Here is an 18,844-nt window from a genome sequence, read left to right on the forward strand (position 1 = left end):
CTCATTAATTGATTTTATTTGGCATACATTTTTCTATGTTACATATTTTTATAAAATTTACTTTAAAATTTTTCATCATATGAAATTAAAGATATATAAAAGATTAAAATTGTATATTAGATGGCAAAAAAAAGAAAACTATCAAAAACCAAAAGAAGTACTTAATGATAAAGCTTCTAACACCGTGAAAATGACATAGCTTATGACATCAAAACTATTAACACTAAAACTCATTCCTATTACTACATTTATACTATTAACCAAACACAGCGGTAAACCGGTAAGAGTAACTTGGGCTATGAGTAGCGATAAGAATGAGTTCCAAGAGTAAAGAACAGATAACATGGATATAAATCCATAGCCACATTTGGAAATGTTTCAAAAAGAGCAAATCAGATGGGTCGTCTAAATTAAGACCAACAAATCTTGTACATTATTGCCCAAACACTAGAACGATTTTACGAAAATCAGTCATCAAATGAAAGCAAAAGAGATGGTTTTGAAACAAATTTTAGTCCCATGTCGCAAAATTGATGAGTTCAGCTAGACAGTGGATGGTTGTGAATGTATTCAATGGCAAGCTTACACGAGTCAATTTTATCTGCCTCCAAATCGGGAATCTCCAGCTTGAATTCCTCTTCTAAGGCCATTACAAGCTCTACATTGTCCAAGCTATCTAACCCCAGGTCTTTCTGGAAGTGTACTTCTGATGTGACCTGCAAAACAGTTACAACCAAGAAAGCAATCAATTTTAACTTCATTTTGCCATTTAAAACCATTAATATGCTTTCTTACGAGATACTCCATATGTCTTGGGGCTCATTACGTCGTATTCCACAAAAGTAAAGTTAAAACTGCTATAGTGCTTCATAATCAAGAAGCATTGCAACTGCAAGCAAGCAACATTTTGCTGCCGCATTTCAAGTGAAAGCCCACCCGATTGGTACCCGTCCAATAAATTGGGCACTTAACATGTCAAGGTTGGAAACAGTCCGAAAAACCATTGTTGATTTATATCTCAATCCAAGTAAATCATACAATAAGTTCAGTTGCCAAAGAAAGTACCAATTTGCAGCAAAAATCTGATCATTGTAAATAAAGACAACAATCGGTAAAAATGTTCTCATATGGTATCAAATATCATATGTTAGGGCAAAGGGATCTAGTTATATTACAATGACATTTTATACCATCAAGAGTATGCAGATAGTCTCTATCTATCAAGTGATAGGTACCAACTACCAACCTTTGTAGTTGGCTACAGCACATCCTCTAATTTTTCATTGTTCTCATAACAAAGTATATAATAGTTCTTTCTCCAAAGTAAATGATCACCAAAATCCTTTGGTCCTCTTGAATGTCTACAGAAGCATAATTAAGGTGCATGTGCCATTCTGTTCAGAAAGTACATCAATAGTTCTGCCTAAAACTCAGTTTTATGCCAATCATAACAACAGCCACCTGCTCTTTACAACCACACAGCTTCAAGCCCTACTGAGGTCAATGTATCAGTTTTCAAAATGGGAGTTCCAATAATAACAAAATTTAAGATGAAAGGATTCGGGATTACGTTTGGAGGTGGGTGCTGGCCTACCTCAATCCAAAAGATATTCTAGACTCCAGAAACAATATCATTGTCTTGAGTTTTGATAACTAGCCAAATAAATAGTAAACAATAAATTTATCGCCTATTGCAAATATCCAAATAGTCAGCACTTACAGAGCATTAACGGCCCGTTTGGTTATCGGTACTAAAAGATGGTGATGGGAATGATTTTCAGTGTAAATTTTTGTGAACTGTACCATGTCATCCCATGGTAATGAAAAATTGATCATCAAAATGTTTTTTTATTCACAATTTTTCATTACCACCTAATACCACCTCTCTACCTGGTAATGCATCGGAATAAATTTTATAAAGAAAATAAAATGATTAAAGTAAAACAAGCAAGGCCATTAAACTTGTCATGAGATTTTCCCATCAAAATTACACTTTTTCATTACCATTCCCAATATTTAATATTAACTACCAAACAGGCTGTAAGAGCTTCTAAACTCCACTTCTTAAAGTCATGCAGCTTTTGTGCAGAATAAACCTATCAAAGGTTATTTGCAATCACAGCTCCTCGAAATATATCATCTACACAACTATTCCTTATATGTGTGGACTCAGGAAACCCGTCTCTTTGGTCCAAGATTTTTGACTGGACACCTCTCTAAACTCCTTTTGATTTTCCAAAATTTTCAATTCTTACTCCCTCTCAAAGTAACATTAAATATACATAGTACTAAAGGGATCCAAGCTTATGTAGAATGCACATGCTTCCCTTCATTAAACAGTCCACAATCCATATGGCTAATGCCAGAGAAGAGACAAAGATGAAGGCATTGTGTAATTAACAAAGGACCAAAAAGCTCAACTTAAATCTACCACAAAATTTTTTCCAGATTTTTGATGATCTTATTTAACCTAATAATCAATTGCAGAAAAAGGACAAAAGGATTCATGGGGTGTTTGACACAAGGGAATATGAATTGTGAGATTTTTATATGGGACTTTTAAGATGAGACTTTGAAGATAAAAAACTCATATTTCTAGTTTTTCATATTAAGAACTTGGAAGAAAGTCATAAAAATGAAAGTCTCAACCAAAATACCACCCTCTCCCAAGACTTATATCTTGGGGAGTTTCTCATTTTTTAATCTCATTCCCTATTTCCTATCCCTTTGAACAGAAAAAGACTTAAGACCTTTTCTAGGACAAAGTCTTATTCCCACCTTGAAATCCCATGTGCCAAACACCCCCTTAGAGTCTCCCCGTAAAACAAGTATCATACATTCATAATAAGTCGTTTGTTCAAAAGAGTTCACACCCATAGGGGGAGGGGTGTTTAGTAGGTGGCAAAGAAAATTTAGTGAACACAAGTGGGAATCAATGGGTGGGAGTTCATAAAAATTATGTTCACGTCCTAGTTAGGCAAAGTAATAGGAATAAATTGAGACAATTATTCAACACTAGAATAAGAATAAATATTTAGCATGCAGCAACAAATATAAATAAATAACAAAATAATAAACACTTAAAAGTTCTAAAACATAAACAATGTATAAAATCTTTTGAAAATAACTGCTTATAAACAACACTATCAGTTTGAATACAAATAAAAATAAAAATAAATAATGTTTCAGCTATTCATAGGACATAGCCGATAAACGTTATCATTCATACTATGAAAAAAAAGCAAGGAGCTATACTTATACCAACAAATAAAAATTGTTGAAAAGGTCAATGACTATGTCGTATGATTGATATCTGGTGATGAAAAGTATACCAAAGCACTGATAAGATTTGCAAATGGTCATGTTGGACCGAATAATGATGCATTCTTTAATAACTAAACACAATCAAGTCATCTGATCTTCAAATCCCAAGAATTCTCTTAAAGTTAGTGCTCCGATAATATTAAAAACAATGATCATATGGATTGTGTAATAGAACTTGGTTTATTCTTAATCACTTAAATGCCGAATATAAGCTATTCATTCCGAAAACAAAGAAGGTGTTTTCTCGTGACACTTTGTTTTGCGTGGACAATAAATAGAAGTCGATGTCAATTTTTGTCCCAAATCGATCGTTTTGTTCCAAGACTGCGAATTGTATGTTTTCATATCAAGAACTACCCCCGAAAAGGGTTTAATGAATAATGTAACAATAATTGTAGTCAAAATGATAATGTTGTGTATAAGGAAATATTTCAAATATTTAATAAATTGCTTATATTATTGAATTTTCTATGTTCATTAATTTATAATGTAGCATGCAAACTAAATATTTTTTTAGTTTAGTTATAATATTAAATTATAAAATACCTTGCATTAGTATGCGTAAAATCTAATACTAGCCGACAAAAGAATCAAAGTCTTCCAAAGAAGTAATTTTACTACACATCCAAACTTAAGGCGATTGGTGCTATTGGTTCCATTAGGATATGTTTGGTTCACCTATGAGACTCAAACTCTTTGCTCACTCAAGTACCTTTGTCGAATGCTCGACACTCTGAGCATTGGTAATTTGGTATGACTCTTTAGCACTTCAGATTTAACCAAAATCATAAGATTTTTTCCATAAAATATCGAACACTTACTCGAGTGGGACAAAAACCCTCAAGTCTAAGTAATATAGTGCTCAACTGTTTATTGAATTTTCATTTTCAACTTTTTCTTTTACAGTTCCCACAAAGCCCTCTAATCTAAGTCCAAGGAGGCAATTGGGTATTAAGACTTGAAGATAACCCGAAATATCAAATTCGAAATATCAAATATTTGATATGGTTTTAAAAATTCGAAATGGATATCAAGTTTCTAAACCGATTATTTGGATAAAAGTTTGTTGGATCCAAACATATGTTTTATTTTATGATTTGTATATTTTGATTTAAGTTTATTTAGTAATTTTTTAGAAATGAACACGATTGAATGTATACCTTAGCAAATTCTTCAGAATATATCAACACATCATCAAAACAAAAAGAGCCCCTAAACTCACTCACCCAAAAAATGCTTTCATTTGTAGCTTGTCAATCGTTATCTTCCTATCAACCTCAAATATTCATCTCTCAAACCCTATGTTACCCGAACACTTCAAAAATCTCGATGCACTCGTGTCGACCTTAGTTTTAAGAGGCGCGAGGTGCACTGAGGCGCAAAAGATCTTTTTTACCAAAGAACAAACAAGTCTTTTTCTGAGGCACAAAATTTCGCTAAAAAGCTTCAAAATCAAATTTATAACATAACAATACTAAATTCATATTATAATAACTCGATAGCATAGTCTTGAGTTAACAAAAAATTAAAACAAAGAAAAAGGCAAGAAAAAGTACAGTAGTTCTTGATGCTTGAAATATTGTGTGACATACTTAAACACTTAAAATCTAAATCAGAATCATCCAGCGACTCCATATTTTTTCTTTAGGGAAAGAAAGGGAGTATATTTTGCTTTCCATTCAATACACTAAGAATTGAGGGTTATTTTAGTAATATTAGCCAAAGACATGTTACTTATCAAAAATCCAAATGGCATACATGAGGCATGCTAGGTGCAAAATGTGCACCTTTGAAGAGCCTCTTATACTCAAGAAGTCATTTAAGTGGTCGCCCCTCAGTGTCTCATGGCGCGCTAAAACAGAGGTTCTTATCTGAGATATAAAAATCTCTATAATATTTAATTTCATTATTTCTCTAAAATAACTTAGACCTAATATTTTTAGTATATACTTTTTAAAATAACTTATTTTAGATTTATAAATATTAAATATAAAAAAAATCTTTTTATAAGATTAAAAATAAAAATATTTACTTTAAATTTTACAATATAGAAAAACAATAAGAAAGATTAATTTTTATTGTTCTCGAGGAAGGCAAAAGAAAATTTATGAAAAGACAAACTCTTTTTTGGAACTAAAGAGTAAATTGTTACTTTAAGCGGTCAAATCCAACAATTAGAATCCAAATCTGGGTTTTCTAATTAGAACAACCGTAAAACTAAACTCACTTTACAAGTAAATTGTTACTTTAAGCAGTCAAATCCAACAATTAGAATCCAAATCTGGGTTTTCTAATTAGAACAACCGTAAAACTAAACTCACTTTACAATAGCTTGGACGAAGGTTCCATGGTCAACATATCATGGTGTGGTGGGTGGCTATAGTGGACAACATATGACTGAGTTGTTCAAGGTTGGTGATGACAAAATATGGTTTGAGGAACGCATCATACTCTTGAAATGTTGGAGTTGAACAGCTTAAGACAAGGAGATATGGACTAAAAGATTTTGCGATGGAAACCAATTAAATAAAAAGAACTTTTGAAGGAAGTTTTATTTACATTACATTGTTTTTACTATTTTCATTCTTTACTTTCTTTAGTAATCAATCAAACAAACCCTTAGTCTTTAATTACAAGTGATACTCCCTCCAATTCAGAGCAATTGTCTCATTTGAATTTTTAACACTATATATCGATCACTCTTAATTAGAATTTATTCTTAATTTAGATGTCAAAAAAAGTCAAATGAGATCTTGTTCAATCCTAAATTTTATTAGTTCATTGGATAGTGCAAAAACTAAATGGGACAATTTGCATGAATTGGAGGGAATATTAAATACATTAGTATCAATACAATAGAAAGAGAAGGAAATCAAAGAGAAGTCTTAGCTAATCATTGCTACTAACCCAATGAATTGCATAACCAATTTCATGCTTCATCCACAAGTGAATATTGTCTACACAGTGAATAGTCTAGGTATACACAACAACTCTCTCTTACTCCTCTCCCTTGTACAAGCTTCCTTATCCTCAACCTTAAAACTTGGCCTACACTAACGATCACATAAAAAGTTCTAATTGATTTTTGGTGATTAGTCCAATTTTCAGAATCTGTTTGTTCAATTTCGACGATAGTGGTGAACCTGATCTCTAGATGAGATTGGCCTCCCTAAGAGAAAAATCTTTTTCTTATTTATAAGTTTGTAATGACGAGTACATTTCTTGATGGGTTTCCTAGTAGATGTACAAGGGACAACAGTTCTCCCAATGCTTTCTCCCATATTGTGTAAACTATTTTTTATTCTCCTTTGTTCCGCTTATTTATTTAACACAAAGATATAAGAATATTATGAGTCAAATGGAGCTTAACATAAAGGAATTGAGTACAAGACTACACCGGAGTGCTAGAGCCTCTCTAGTCAATGGTGTATGAAGAACCATCTATACAATTTAGGGTAGGTGAACTATTTCGCATCACGAGGATTCTTAAACCGAAATATGTTTACCAAGATGTGTAACCCGTGAAACAACATATTCATTAAAGTGAAAAGACCAATAGTCCCCTCAACAACATTTCATCACCCCGAGGTCACTATAAGCTCCCACCTAGGGTCCCGCCTAAACAAAAGGGTTCTGCAACATTACCCCTATAATAATGAAGAGTTTCTAATTGGTGCTTAGCAAAAAAAAACTATCATGTAATAAATGGACTATACAAGGCAACTATCAATGTAATCTAGATGCCTACTATTCTACGTTATTGCCTCAATGCATAGCATGTGATCAAAGGCCTTACTATCTGGATGCCAACTTATAAGTGAATACAGTATCTCCTTCAAATATTTGAAACAGCCTATTCAAAGTATTGCAGTAAAAGCCCATCAATATGCATTTCATATCCCATTGAAGCATCCACCGTATCAAATTGTCAAGCTAGAATCCCATATGTCAACATGCAGCAGAAACACTCTCTTACAACTAAAAAGAGCTTAAATCATAGTGATAAATTGCATACAATTTGTCTACACAGCATACTTAATCATTACAAGAAGTTCCAAGCAAACCTATCTAGTCCAAGGGGGATGAAAGACATAATAGAGACAAACCTATAGATATCAGTAGATTTCCTATAAACAATCTAGGAAAATCTTCAGGGAACTATCAGCATATCATTTCTAAGAGTATAGAGGTTCTTAAGAAAAGATAGTACACAAAAAGGGGGAATGCTTCTTAAAAAATTATATGATACAAGAGATTTCTACACGATAATCACCAGACTCAACTTGTTCCATTAGACAATCTAGTAGAGTATAATGCACTTCAATCTTGATAGTAACAAACGATCAAAATTTTGCAATAGCAAACAACATAAGGTCATGACTCATGACTAGAAGAGTCAACATATGTCAGAAACATAAAACTCGGATCCAGAATAGTGAACCAAGTTGAAATCAGCCAAATCCTATTAGAAACTATATTGATTCACTAAACCCAATCACATTATGAGAATTTGGCACATTATGAGAAACAAAAACCATCCGATATTGATTTTAAACTAAATAAACCAGATTCCAGTTAACTTTTAAAAGCAAACTAGACAAGCTGGAAATCCAGATCATCATTTAACAACACTAAAGTTGTACTCAAGTCTATTATGACAATATAACCTTAACTATCTCATTGAAAAATTGATTCACTGTATAGAGAACACATAAGACCAGTTTATCCCATAAAAATGCAAAACAATGTAGCATCTCTGGATATTAAAATCCAAGTTTGGGAACTAGTTAAAAAATTTAACCAAGAACTCAAAAATCTTTGCCCCACTGTAAGTTAAGGGAACCCTCAAGAATGTGTACAGCTCCTAGCATTGCATTAAGAAGCTATACAAAGTTAAAATTTGCAGAAGCAACCAATTTAAAAGCAAAAATTTCTTCGAAATTGCAAACTTCCATTGCATAAGGATAACAAAGTAGAAAAATCTCACTTTGCATTATCAACAGTATTCTTTTAATCCTGTTTTCCCCTAAACAACTTCGCACCCTAAAATGAAAAAACCTGTTCACTCACAAACCCTGTGAAGCTTCCATCCAAAGCATTCATCAAATCGGATAACTATACACAAATCCAAATCAAAAACTGATTCAAGCACTCACAAACAACAAAATCACACTTCTGAATCAATCCCAATAAAACTAATGAAACAAAAGCACATTGAAAAATGGGTATTACTTAAAAATCAATGTCAAACCCCTAAATCAATGCATAGCAAAATCTAATGAGAGACCAAGAGAGAGAGTAGACCTTGGAAGGATCGACTTTGGGGAAGTCTTTAATAACGGCGAGAACTCTATCAGTGACTTGATCTTTAGTGAGATGGTCATCATGTGATGAAAATGCACGATTGATTAGGTTTGGGAAATTTTGAAACTTATTGGATCCAATCAAAGAGAGGGAAGGTTGAGAAACTGAAACCCTGAAATGGCCTAAAATTGACTTTTTCAGAGCTCCCATCATCGCCATTTTTTCTGCTTTCTCTTTCTCTTATGACTGAGATGCAGATTTTAGAACAAGGGTTTTTGGCTCAGTGGCGAACACGAGTATGAAATAGATTCTACAAATCGACCATGGGGAGGCGTGCGCTGTGCGCTAGACAAGTCGATCTATTATGACTCGACTCCAAATTAATTTGGAGTTGGTTGAAAACAAAAATTTCCTTTATTTGTAAATCATAGCATAAAAACAAAAAGAATAATATTAAAATTAAAAAATTAAAATAATAAAACTCTCACCCTATCACATTCTACCAGGCTACCACATAAGGATGATTTATTAACCTTAAAAATAACCGTTATCTATTAAGATCTTTTAGTTGAAAATTAGTGAATAGAATTGCAAATTTTGACTTATAATCATAGTCATAGTCATCAACTAAGTCTTTCGCACAGGTGGGAATACGAGGGTGTATGTGTATGGATTTAGATAGTCAAATCAACATGCAGATACTCATTGATAAATTAGGGTTAACAACTATTAGACATGAAAGGGTTATTAAAGAATAATAATATGGACGGTGCATTAATTCGAAAGTTGAACAAGTAGTACATCTACAGGTAAGGATAAGACTGGACATGCCTTTTTCTAACAAAACTATCTGCCCCCTAAAAGGAGAAAGGATGTTTCATGTATTTAATGCACCGCCATAAAACCAATGAGAAGTTGCACCAAGAAAGTTCTCAAGATCCTTCTTGACAGTGCTCCTTGCTGGAGTTTGATGAACCTTTTTCTTTGGACCTTTTGTACAACCCTTGGATATAATCAAATGCACTGATCTTGGGCAGGACCCTAAATGGCTTCAGTCTTCACTCGCCAACAACCCCTTGCCCTCACACTCTTCAAACAAGGCTTCGCTCACCTTGCTCTTCGTGAATTATTGCTTCCCACAAGTTTGGGTAATCAAATTAGGACTCAACGCCTGTCAGACCCCTTAGAAGAAACACTCTTCTTGAATTAACTTACATTAATCTTATTCAAAAACCAAAATCAATATTTTAGAAATGAGAATGAGCTATTTATGGTTACAAAGGGGACATACAACCCTTACAACGGCTAGAAAATTATATTTACAACATAACTAATCTCTCTAACTAATTATAACTAACTCTATAATAACCTAACAACTTGTGGCTTTTAAAGAAAAACAAAACAACCGTTGCTCTTTGTTTTGCATTCTTATAATTGGCTTATACTTGTATTTTCAAGCCAATTATTAGTATAATCCTCGAGTCTAATGTGCTAGGTCCATGAGTAATCCTCTTTTAACTAGTGTTGTAGTGTTATCTGTTACCATTGTGTGAGTTACTTCTTCAATGTTTTCCTTTGGAGTTATAGGTCTTCTGACCCAAGGTCATATTCTAAGGCGATATCTTCTGATTCAAGCTCAAGGGCACACTCAATGACAATTCCTTTTATTCCAAGTTATTAAAGGGCAGTCCCTTCTATTTCAATAGGTTTAGTATCCACCTTTGGTTTAGAAGCTACCACGTTGATGTAGGATCACCTACATCTAGTTCTCCTGAGCTAACCAAGATCAATATAATTGATGTAGGTTCACCTACATCTAATTCTCATGAGCTGGCCAAGATCAATATAATGATACATCAAATGGAAGACGCTCAAATTCAAGGTCCAAAACTGAAGTCCTTTAATTTCGTAGTCATAAACTAAGTCTTCTCTTTTGGGTCGTATAATTTAAGTCTTTTATTTTGTTTCGAATATTTGAGTCTTTTTGTTTTCTTTTACAATAAAAAGTTTTAGAGATGATTAAGCCAGGTTTAGGATCAAGCTTAATCATTTCTCATGCTTAGTTAGTCGAGTTGTACTTTTCTTTTATTTGAGTTTAGTATTTAATTTTGCTCATGGGTCGAATATTATGCGATTGAAACGCAAGCAATCAGCTGAAAATATCAAGCAAATAAACCAAGGAAATATGAAGAATATAAATATGAAGAATATATTAAAATTTCATGAATATTTTTTCAGCAAGTGGAAGATTAAAGAATAGTTAGCAAAATCAAGTCGTTTGAGACACCACTTGCAGCCGAAATTTTGAGCACTATTTCTTGAAGATTTTGAGTGATATATCATGAAGATCTTATCTACTTGTCAGCCCCAAAATATCATTTGAAGATTAGTCAAATATATTGCAAATAATGGCTGATTTGTAGCCGTTGCAAGTGGGTGTATGGCTGATTTGTAGCCGTTGCAAGTGGGTGTCATTTCTGAATTTTTTTTTGCTATTTTGTAATCCTTGCTAGCTTATCTCCTTGTAGTATAAATGGGCTTAGCTTGTTTCTTATATTATTCAACTTGCTGAATACAAACACAACCCTTTGAGCAATTTTCCTTGTTCTTATTTGCAATTTACTTTAACTTGGATTAGTTTAAGTAATTTGAAGTTCCTATGCTTTTCATTCTTTTGGCTAAAGTTTGAATGTGTTCTTAGGAGCCCTTAGATTTGTTTCGTAGTGTAACTGTATCGAAGCAACCTTTGGCAAGCCATTTTCAGTTTGAGAAATCAACACATACATTTCATTTTTCCCTTGTTATAAAACCACAAAATTCACAAAAACAAATTCATTAAAACGAAAACAGCAAACTACGTGTGCGTATAGCTTGGTTTTGTTTTGAGGCATACCATTCTATATCATCTTGGTATCAGAGCCATGGCTACGCTCCTAGCCTTAATTTCGTTCATTCACAAAGCATAACACCATGTCTCAAAGTGGTGAAGGAGAAACAAGTGATTTGAGCAAAATTGTTGAAGAGCAAAATGCCACCATTAAATATCTACAAGCCCAACTTAAAGAGTTTCAAGAGCTAAAACGCACCCTAAGGGAAGGTGGGGATTATGAGTCTGAAAGTCCTAAAGTTAATAGGCAAACAAGCCGTGGAGATGATCTTAGAGTCGACATTCCAGAATTTGAAGGAAGATTAGATGGAGATGAGTTCCTTGAATGGGTAAGAACCGTTGAAAGAGTATTTGATTACAAGAATACAGATGAAGAAAAGAAGGTAAAGATAGTAGCATTAAAATTGCGCAAATATGCTTCTACTTGGTGGGCCAGCAAATGTGCAAAACGAGAAAGAGAAGGGAAAGACAAGATTAGATCATGGGAAAAGATGAAGAAGCAAATGAAGGAAAAGTTTCTGCCTTCATACTACATGCAAGAGAATTTCACCAAGCTTCAACATCTACAACAAGATGGTAGGAGTGTAGAAGAATATGGTCGAGAGTTTGAAACCATGATCCTGGATGCGACCTTAAGGAGGATGATCACCAAACCTTGGTAAGATTTTTAAATGGTTTAGATTCAAAAATCAGAAACATTGTTGAATTACAACCTTATGCTTGCCTTGATGATTTAATTAACCTTGCACATAAAGTGGATAAACAACAAAGAACTAAAATGAAGGAAACCTCACGTTTCACTTCAGCAAGAACTACCAATTTCAATTCCTACCTAAAGAACACTCCCCATTCCTATTCTAAAGCCCATTCGCAAGATTCAAAAGCTTTGCAAAATAATCATTTAAAGCAGCCCGTAAGTGTACCCAATATACCCAAACCAAACACCAATTCATTCACACCTAGGAGATGTTTTAAGTGTCAAGGCCTAAGACATATTTCTTCCGAATGCCCAAACCGAAAAATGGTGAACTTGGTTGAATTTGATGATCATCAATAGGAAAACCAGGAGGATTTCTGTGACAATGCTGAACTTGATGAGGAAATGATATATCCGGATGAAGGAGAATTATTGGTTATGCGAATAGCTCTTAGTGGGGTCAAAGCCAAAGATCCAAACCCACAAAGGGAAGCAATATTCCACATAAAATGTGCGATTAAAGGTAAGATCTGTTCGCTTATCATTGATGGAGGAAGTTGCACTAATGTCGCTTCAAAGACTATGGTGGACAAGCTCAATCTCACCGCCACTCCACACCCCGAGCCATACATGATTATGGTTGAATCAAAACAAAGGTATGCCTGTAAACTCTTAAGTTTTGCTTTCATTTTCCATTGGTAATAGTTATAAGGAGAGTCTTTTATGTGATGTTATACCTATGGATGCATGTCATGTTTTATTAGGTAGGCCGTGGCAGTATGATAGGAAAGTTATGCATGATGGTTTTAAAAACACACATACTTTTGTTTTAAATAACAAAAAGATAACTTTAGCACCATATGCACCTAACGCTAATTCTAAATTGCAAGCAACTTTAAATAATTTTCATTCTTTAATTCCTATACTTAAAAGTGAACAACATGAATTTTTGGAACGAAAAGAATTGTTATTGCTAAATGAAGAAACTGAATCTGTTTTGCATGATCACCCTTTGATTGAACCTTTGCTTGATGAATTTGCATATGTTTTTCCTAATGAAATACCAAATGGACTTCCACCTAAAAGGGATATACAACATAAAATTGATTTCATTCCCGTATCCTCATTGCCTAACAAACCAACCTATAGAACTAATCCTAAGGAAACCGAAGAAATTAGGAGACAAGTTGATGATTTGTTAGCTAAAGGTTTGATTAGAGAATCCATAAGTCCTTGTGCCGTTCCTACTTTACTTGTGCCTAAAAAGACTGGAGAAATGAGGATGTGTGTGGATAGTAGAGCCATCAATAGAATCACTATCAAGTATAGATTTCCCATACCTAGACTTAATGATTTGTTAGATGATTTATATGGTTCTAAAGTTTTCTCTAAGATTGACCTTAGGAGTGGATATCACCAAGTTAGAATCCATGAGGGGGATGAGTGGAAAACCGCATTTAAGACTAAGGAAGGACTTTATGAATGGTTAGTTATGCCCTTTGGTTTATCTAATGCACCTTCTACCTTTATGAGACTTATGAACCAAACCTTGAAGCCTTTCTTAGGTCACTTTGTAGTGGTTTATTTTGATGACATTTTGGTGTATAGTCAAAGTGAAGATGAACATGTTGATCATTTACGTCAAGTGTTTAGTGTGCTAGCTAAGAAGAAGTTATATGGTAACTTGGAGAAATGTCAATTCTTTTCGGAGTCAGTTAAGTTTCTTGGGTTTATTGTGTCAATTGAGGGGATAAAGCAGATGAAAAGAAAGTTGAAGCTATTAGAGACTGGCCTATTCCTACCACCATTCACCAAGTTAGATCATTTCATGGTTTAGCTTCTTTTTATAGGAGATTTGTCCCAAACTTTAGTTCAATCATGGCCCCTATCACCGAACTCACAAAACTTAAGATTTTTGAGTGGAATTCCAAAGCACAAGCAGCCTTTGACACCATCAAAAACAAACTTACCACCGCACCTGTTCTAGCTTTGCCTAACTTTGATAATATTTTTGAAGTAGAGTGTGATGCATCTGGGGTAGGAATTGGAGGTGTCCTTACTCAAAACAACAAACCCCTTGCTTACTTTAGTGAGAAGCTCAATGATGCTAAGAGGAAATACTCAACTTATTATAAGGAGTTTTATGCTATCATTAGATGTTTAGAGCATTGGAGACACTACTTGATTGCCAAAGAATTTGTGTTACATTCTGACCATGAGGCCTTAAAGTTCATTCAAAGCCAACACAAACTTCAATCTAGACATGCTAAGTGGGTCGAGTTCCTGCAAACCTTTCATTTCACCATTAAACACAAAGCGGGTAAACTGAACACCGGAGCTGATGCTTTATCTAGGAGATACTTGCTTTTGAGTACTTTGAATACTAAGGTTGTGGTAATGGAATTGTTAAAGGAATGCTATATTGATGATGTTGATTTTGGAGGAATTTTCGAAAAATGCCATAATAAGCCTCAAGGACTTTTTTACATCTTCCAAGGATATCTTTTTCGAGGAAACCAATTGTGTGTGCCTAGACATAGTGTTAGGGAGACCTTAATTAAGGAATATCATGAAGGAGGACTTGGAGGACATTTTGGAGAAGAGAAGACCATAGCTTTAGTAAGTGAGACCTTCTATTGGCCCAAGCTTGCTAAGGATGTCATTCATGTTATCAAGAGATGTGTGCAATGTCTAAAAGCCAAAGCCCACAAAACATCTCAAGGTCTTTACCAACTTCTTCCTACGCCACAAAACCCATGGGAAGATGTGAGTTTAGATTTCATCACTGGACTTCCTAGAACCTCTAACAATAAGGATTCCATTATGGTTATTGTTGATAGGTTTTCTAAGATGGCCCATTTCATTCCTTGTCATACTACACATGATGCCGTTAACATTGCTAATCTTTATTTTAAAGAAATAGTAAGACTACATGGGATAGCAAGAAGTATGGTAAGTGATAGAGATTCCAAGTTTCTTAGTCATTTTTGGCTTACTTTGTGGAGAAAAATGGGAACAAAGCTTAACTTTAGTAGTTCTAGCCACCCCCAAACTGATGGTCAAACCGAAGTAACCAATAGGACCTTAGGAACCTTGTTGCGTGCCCTCATTACTAAGAACCCTAAACAATGGGAACAATTGCTATCACATGCTGAATTTGCTTATAATCGAGTTCCTAGCAAGACAACCGGGTTTTCTCCTTTCTTTGTAGTTTATGGCCTTAATCCTTTAACCCCTATAGATCTTACGCCTTTTCCTACATCTTTGAAGTTTAGTCATGATGCCGAGTCTAGAGCCAATGAGATTCAAAAGGTGCATAAGCAAGTTGTGGAAATGATTGAGAAAATGAATGAGAAGGTTAAGGAAAGAGTGGATCAAAAGAGAAAAGAAGTGATATTTAAAGAAGGCGACTTAGTATGGATTTACTTGAGAAAGGATAGGTTTCCCACACAAAGGAAATCAAAGTTAAGTGCTAGAATTGATGGACCGTTCGAAATTTTGGAAAAAGTAAATGATAATGCTTACAAACTAGAGCTACCTAGTAGCTATGGTGTGTCTTCCACTTTCAATGTTGCAGATTTGATTCCATTTCATGAGGAGGACATGTTACCAAGCTTGAAGTCAAGCTTTTCCAAAGAAGGGGAGGATGATGTAGGATCACCTACATCTAGTTCTCCTGAGCTAACCAAGATCAATATAATTGATGTAGGTTCACCTACATCTAATTCTCATGAGCTGGCCAAGATCAATATAATGATACATCAAATGGAAGACGCTCAAATTCAAGGTCCAAAACTGAAGTCCTTTAATTTCGTAGTCATAAACTAAGTCTTCTCTTTGGGGTCGTATAATTTAAGTCTTTTATTTTGTTTCGAATATTTGAGTCTTTTTGTTTTCTTTTACAATAAAAAGTCTTAGAGATGATTAAGCCAGGTTTAGGATCAAGCTTAATCATTTCTCATGCTTAGTTAGTCGAGTTGTACTTTTCTTTTATTTGAGTTTAGTATTTAATTTTGCTCATGGGTCGAATATTATGCGATTGAAACGCAAGCAATCAGCTGAAAATATCAAGCAAATAAACCAAGGAAATATGAAGAATATAAATATGAAGAATATATTAAAATTTCATGAATATTTTTTCAGCAAGTGGAAGATTAAAGAATAGTTAGCAAAATCAAGTCGTTTGAGACACCACTTGCAGCCGAAATTTTGAGCACTATTTCTTGAAGATTTTGAGTGATATATCATGAAGATCTTATCTACTTGTCAGCCCCAAAATATCATTTGAAGATTAGTCAAACATATTGCAAATAATGGCTGATTTGTAGCCGTTGCAAGTGGGTGTATGGCTGATTTGTAGCCGTTGCAAGTGGGTGTCATTTCTGAATTTTTTTTTTTGCTATTTTGTAATCCTTGCTAGCTTATCTCCTTGTAGTATAAATGGGCTTAGCTTGTTTCTTATATTATTCAACTTGCTGAATACAAACACAACCCTTTGAGCAATTTTCCTTGTTCTTATTTGCAATTTACTTTAACTTGGATTAGTTTAAGTAATTTGAAGTTCCTATGCTTTTCATTCTTTTGGCTAAAGTTTGAATGTGTTCTTAGGAGCCCTTAGATTTGTTTCGTAGTGTAACTGTATCGAAGCAACCTTTGGCAAGCCATTTTCAGTTTGAGAAATCAACACATACATTTCATTTTTCCCTTGTTATAAAACCACAAAATTCACAAAAACAAATTCATTAAAACGAAAACAGCAAACTACGTGTGCGTATAGCTTGGTTTTGTTTTGAGGCATACCATTCTATATCACACGTCATGGTTTGTAGCTGACTTTTACAAGAAAAGTGCCTAGAAATTGATAACGACATAATTCAAAGGACATTTCATAGATTATGAGATATAAATTGTAACATTTGAAAAATTAATAATTTAAGACGAGTGAGTTTAAGAGAATTATTAGTGCGAGAATAACCTTAAATACACATGACATGAAACATTCTCAATTTAATTTCTTCCTCTCTTCCTTTTCTTTTATTTTGATTTAAATACCCAAAATTTTCCCCCCTCTCTCACGACATTGAACCCAAGCATCAACCTAATCACAGTCCTCATTCTTTAAGCTTTCCACAGTCCGTATTCTTGAAGCTTTCTTTCGAACCTCAACAATGGCGACACTTCTCTAATTTTTCCTTGATTCTCTTCTCCTTCCCTTGAGTTTTCAAAGGTAATCTAACTATTCTTCCCCCTCTTTGATTCCTATAGGCTACGACAAACAAACTCTCACTTCTTCTCCCAGAAATTTCGGAATTTAGGGCATAAATCCTTTCTTTTCCGCACATTAGGGCAAATCAAGGCTTAAACTCTTTTACATTTGGTTTTCGCAAGAGACACCGCAAATCTTCCTTGCTTGCCTTCGTTTCATAGAATGAATCAATGGATTCCCTTTCGATTGATGGCGTGAAATCAAGGTTCGAATCCTCTTAATTCCTATGTGTTATTGTTTTGATCCGTTCTCCTCCTTATTCATTCTGATTTTTCTTCTTTTCAAGAATCAAGCCATGGCTGTCTAAATGATCTGATTTTTGAGAAACAAATTGGTGGTGGTTCTTCTTTCCCTGCCTTCTCTAATTTGGGTGTTGTTGTCAAGAAAGAGCTCAACATAGTCTTTACCTCGACACTTCTTTGATGATTAATTGAGTTAATAACTTAACTATTCAAACCTACATAATTACCTAGATTTCTTTATACATATATTCCTTACTTTCTTTAGTATGTTATTCATTTGCTTATTCTTCCAAGAATTTCAATCAAAGTGCAAGTATTAAGCCATGATTTGTATTATGTTGGTTTTAGTTATCTTTGGCCAAATTAAGTTTTCTTTTTTTTTAGCAAGTAGTTTTATTGGAATATTGGATGCTTGTGGTTTGAAAGGTTTCTTTTATGTTAGATGACCGTATATAGAGAAATAATGGATGTTGAATTGAGTTGGTGGTTCTTGATGATTAGTATGAAAAGTATGAACTTAGAAATTAAGAAATTGGAGAAAAGTGTTTATTATTTGTAGGATTATGGATGATTTAAAGGTCGTGTATGAATTAGGAGGTACCTTGGAAAACCATTGATTGTGGGATAGGATACTTGTTGTTTATGTTGATTAGATGGTTTGATATTCTTGATGAGATTAGTAGATTGTTTCGGATATTCTTGATTTTGGGTTTAAATATATATATATATATATATATATATATATATATATATATATATATATATATATATATATATATATATATATATATATATATATATATATATATATATATATTGTGTTTAATTGGCAATACAAAGAGAATTATAGGGATGAGTAGTCTTTAAAAGAGTATAAACTAGCTTAGATCACAATTATAATATTTTGATGACATATTAGAGGTTTGAGTTAGAATGTGCATCATTCATTAATAGGAGGAGATTTAATAAGTTATAGGTTAGTAGTTTAGCATCGAACGCTCTTTCGTAATGTTGTGTTTGTTATGCTTCAGGAGGCGACATCATCGAAGAACCCTTCTAGTTGGTAGCTGCGATCTGATCTCGACCCCTTGAAGCATCTTTTGAAGTGAGTAGTAGCAGCCCCT

The 18,844-nt window shown here is 33.9% G+C and overlaps 1 protein-coding gene across 1 annotated transcript; it reads right to left on the bottom strand.

Annotated features, from left to right (window-relative positions):
- Positions 1-273: 273 nt before the first annotated feature.
- LOC130810538 (acyl carrier protein 1, mitochondrial) lies at positions 274-9,009 on the bottom strand. The gene is made up of 2 exons (XM_057676640.1): positions 8,629-9,009; positions 274-716 (listed from the first exon to the last, which is right to left on the bottom strand). Exons 1-2 carry the CDS (start codon positions 8,845-8,847, stop codon positions 540-542), a joined length of 396 nt encoding a protein of 131 aa, XP_057532623.1. The 5' UTR covers positions 8,848-9,009; the 3' UTR covers positions 274-539.
- Positions 9,010-18,844: the final 9,835 nt, after the last annotated feature.

This window comes from Amaranthus tricolor, chromosome 4, assembly GCF_026212465.1.
Source record: "Amaranthus tricolor cultivar Red isolate AtriRed21 chromosome 4, ASM2621246v1, whole genome shotgun sequence".
Classification (NCBI taxonomy): domain Eukaryota; kingdom Viridiplantae; phylum Streptophyta; class Magnoliopsida; order Caryophyllales; family Amaranthaceae; genus Amaranthus; species Amaranthus tricolor.

Excerpts from the sequence above, each read along its gene's own strand:
- LOC130810538 (XM_057676640.1), bottom strand. The coding sequence starts at position 8,847 with ATGGCGATGATGGGAGCTCTGAAAAAGTCAATTTTAGGCCATTTCAGG. Across the intron at positions 717-8,628 it reads CCAAAGTCGATCCTTCCAAG|GTCACATCAGAAGTACACTT; the intron begins GTCTACTCTCTC and ends ACTGTTTTGCAG.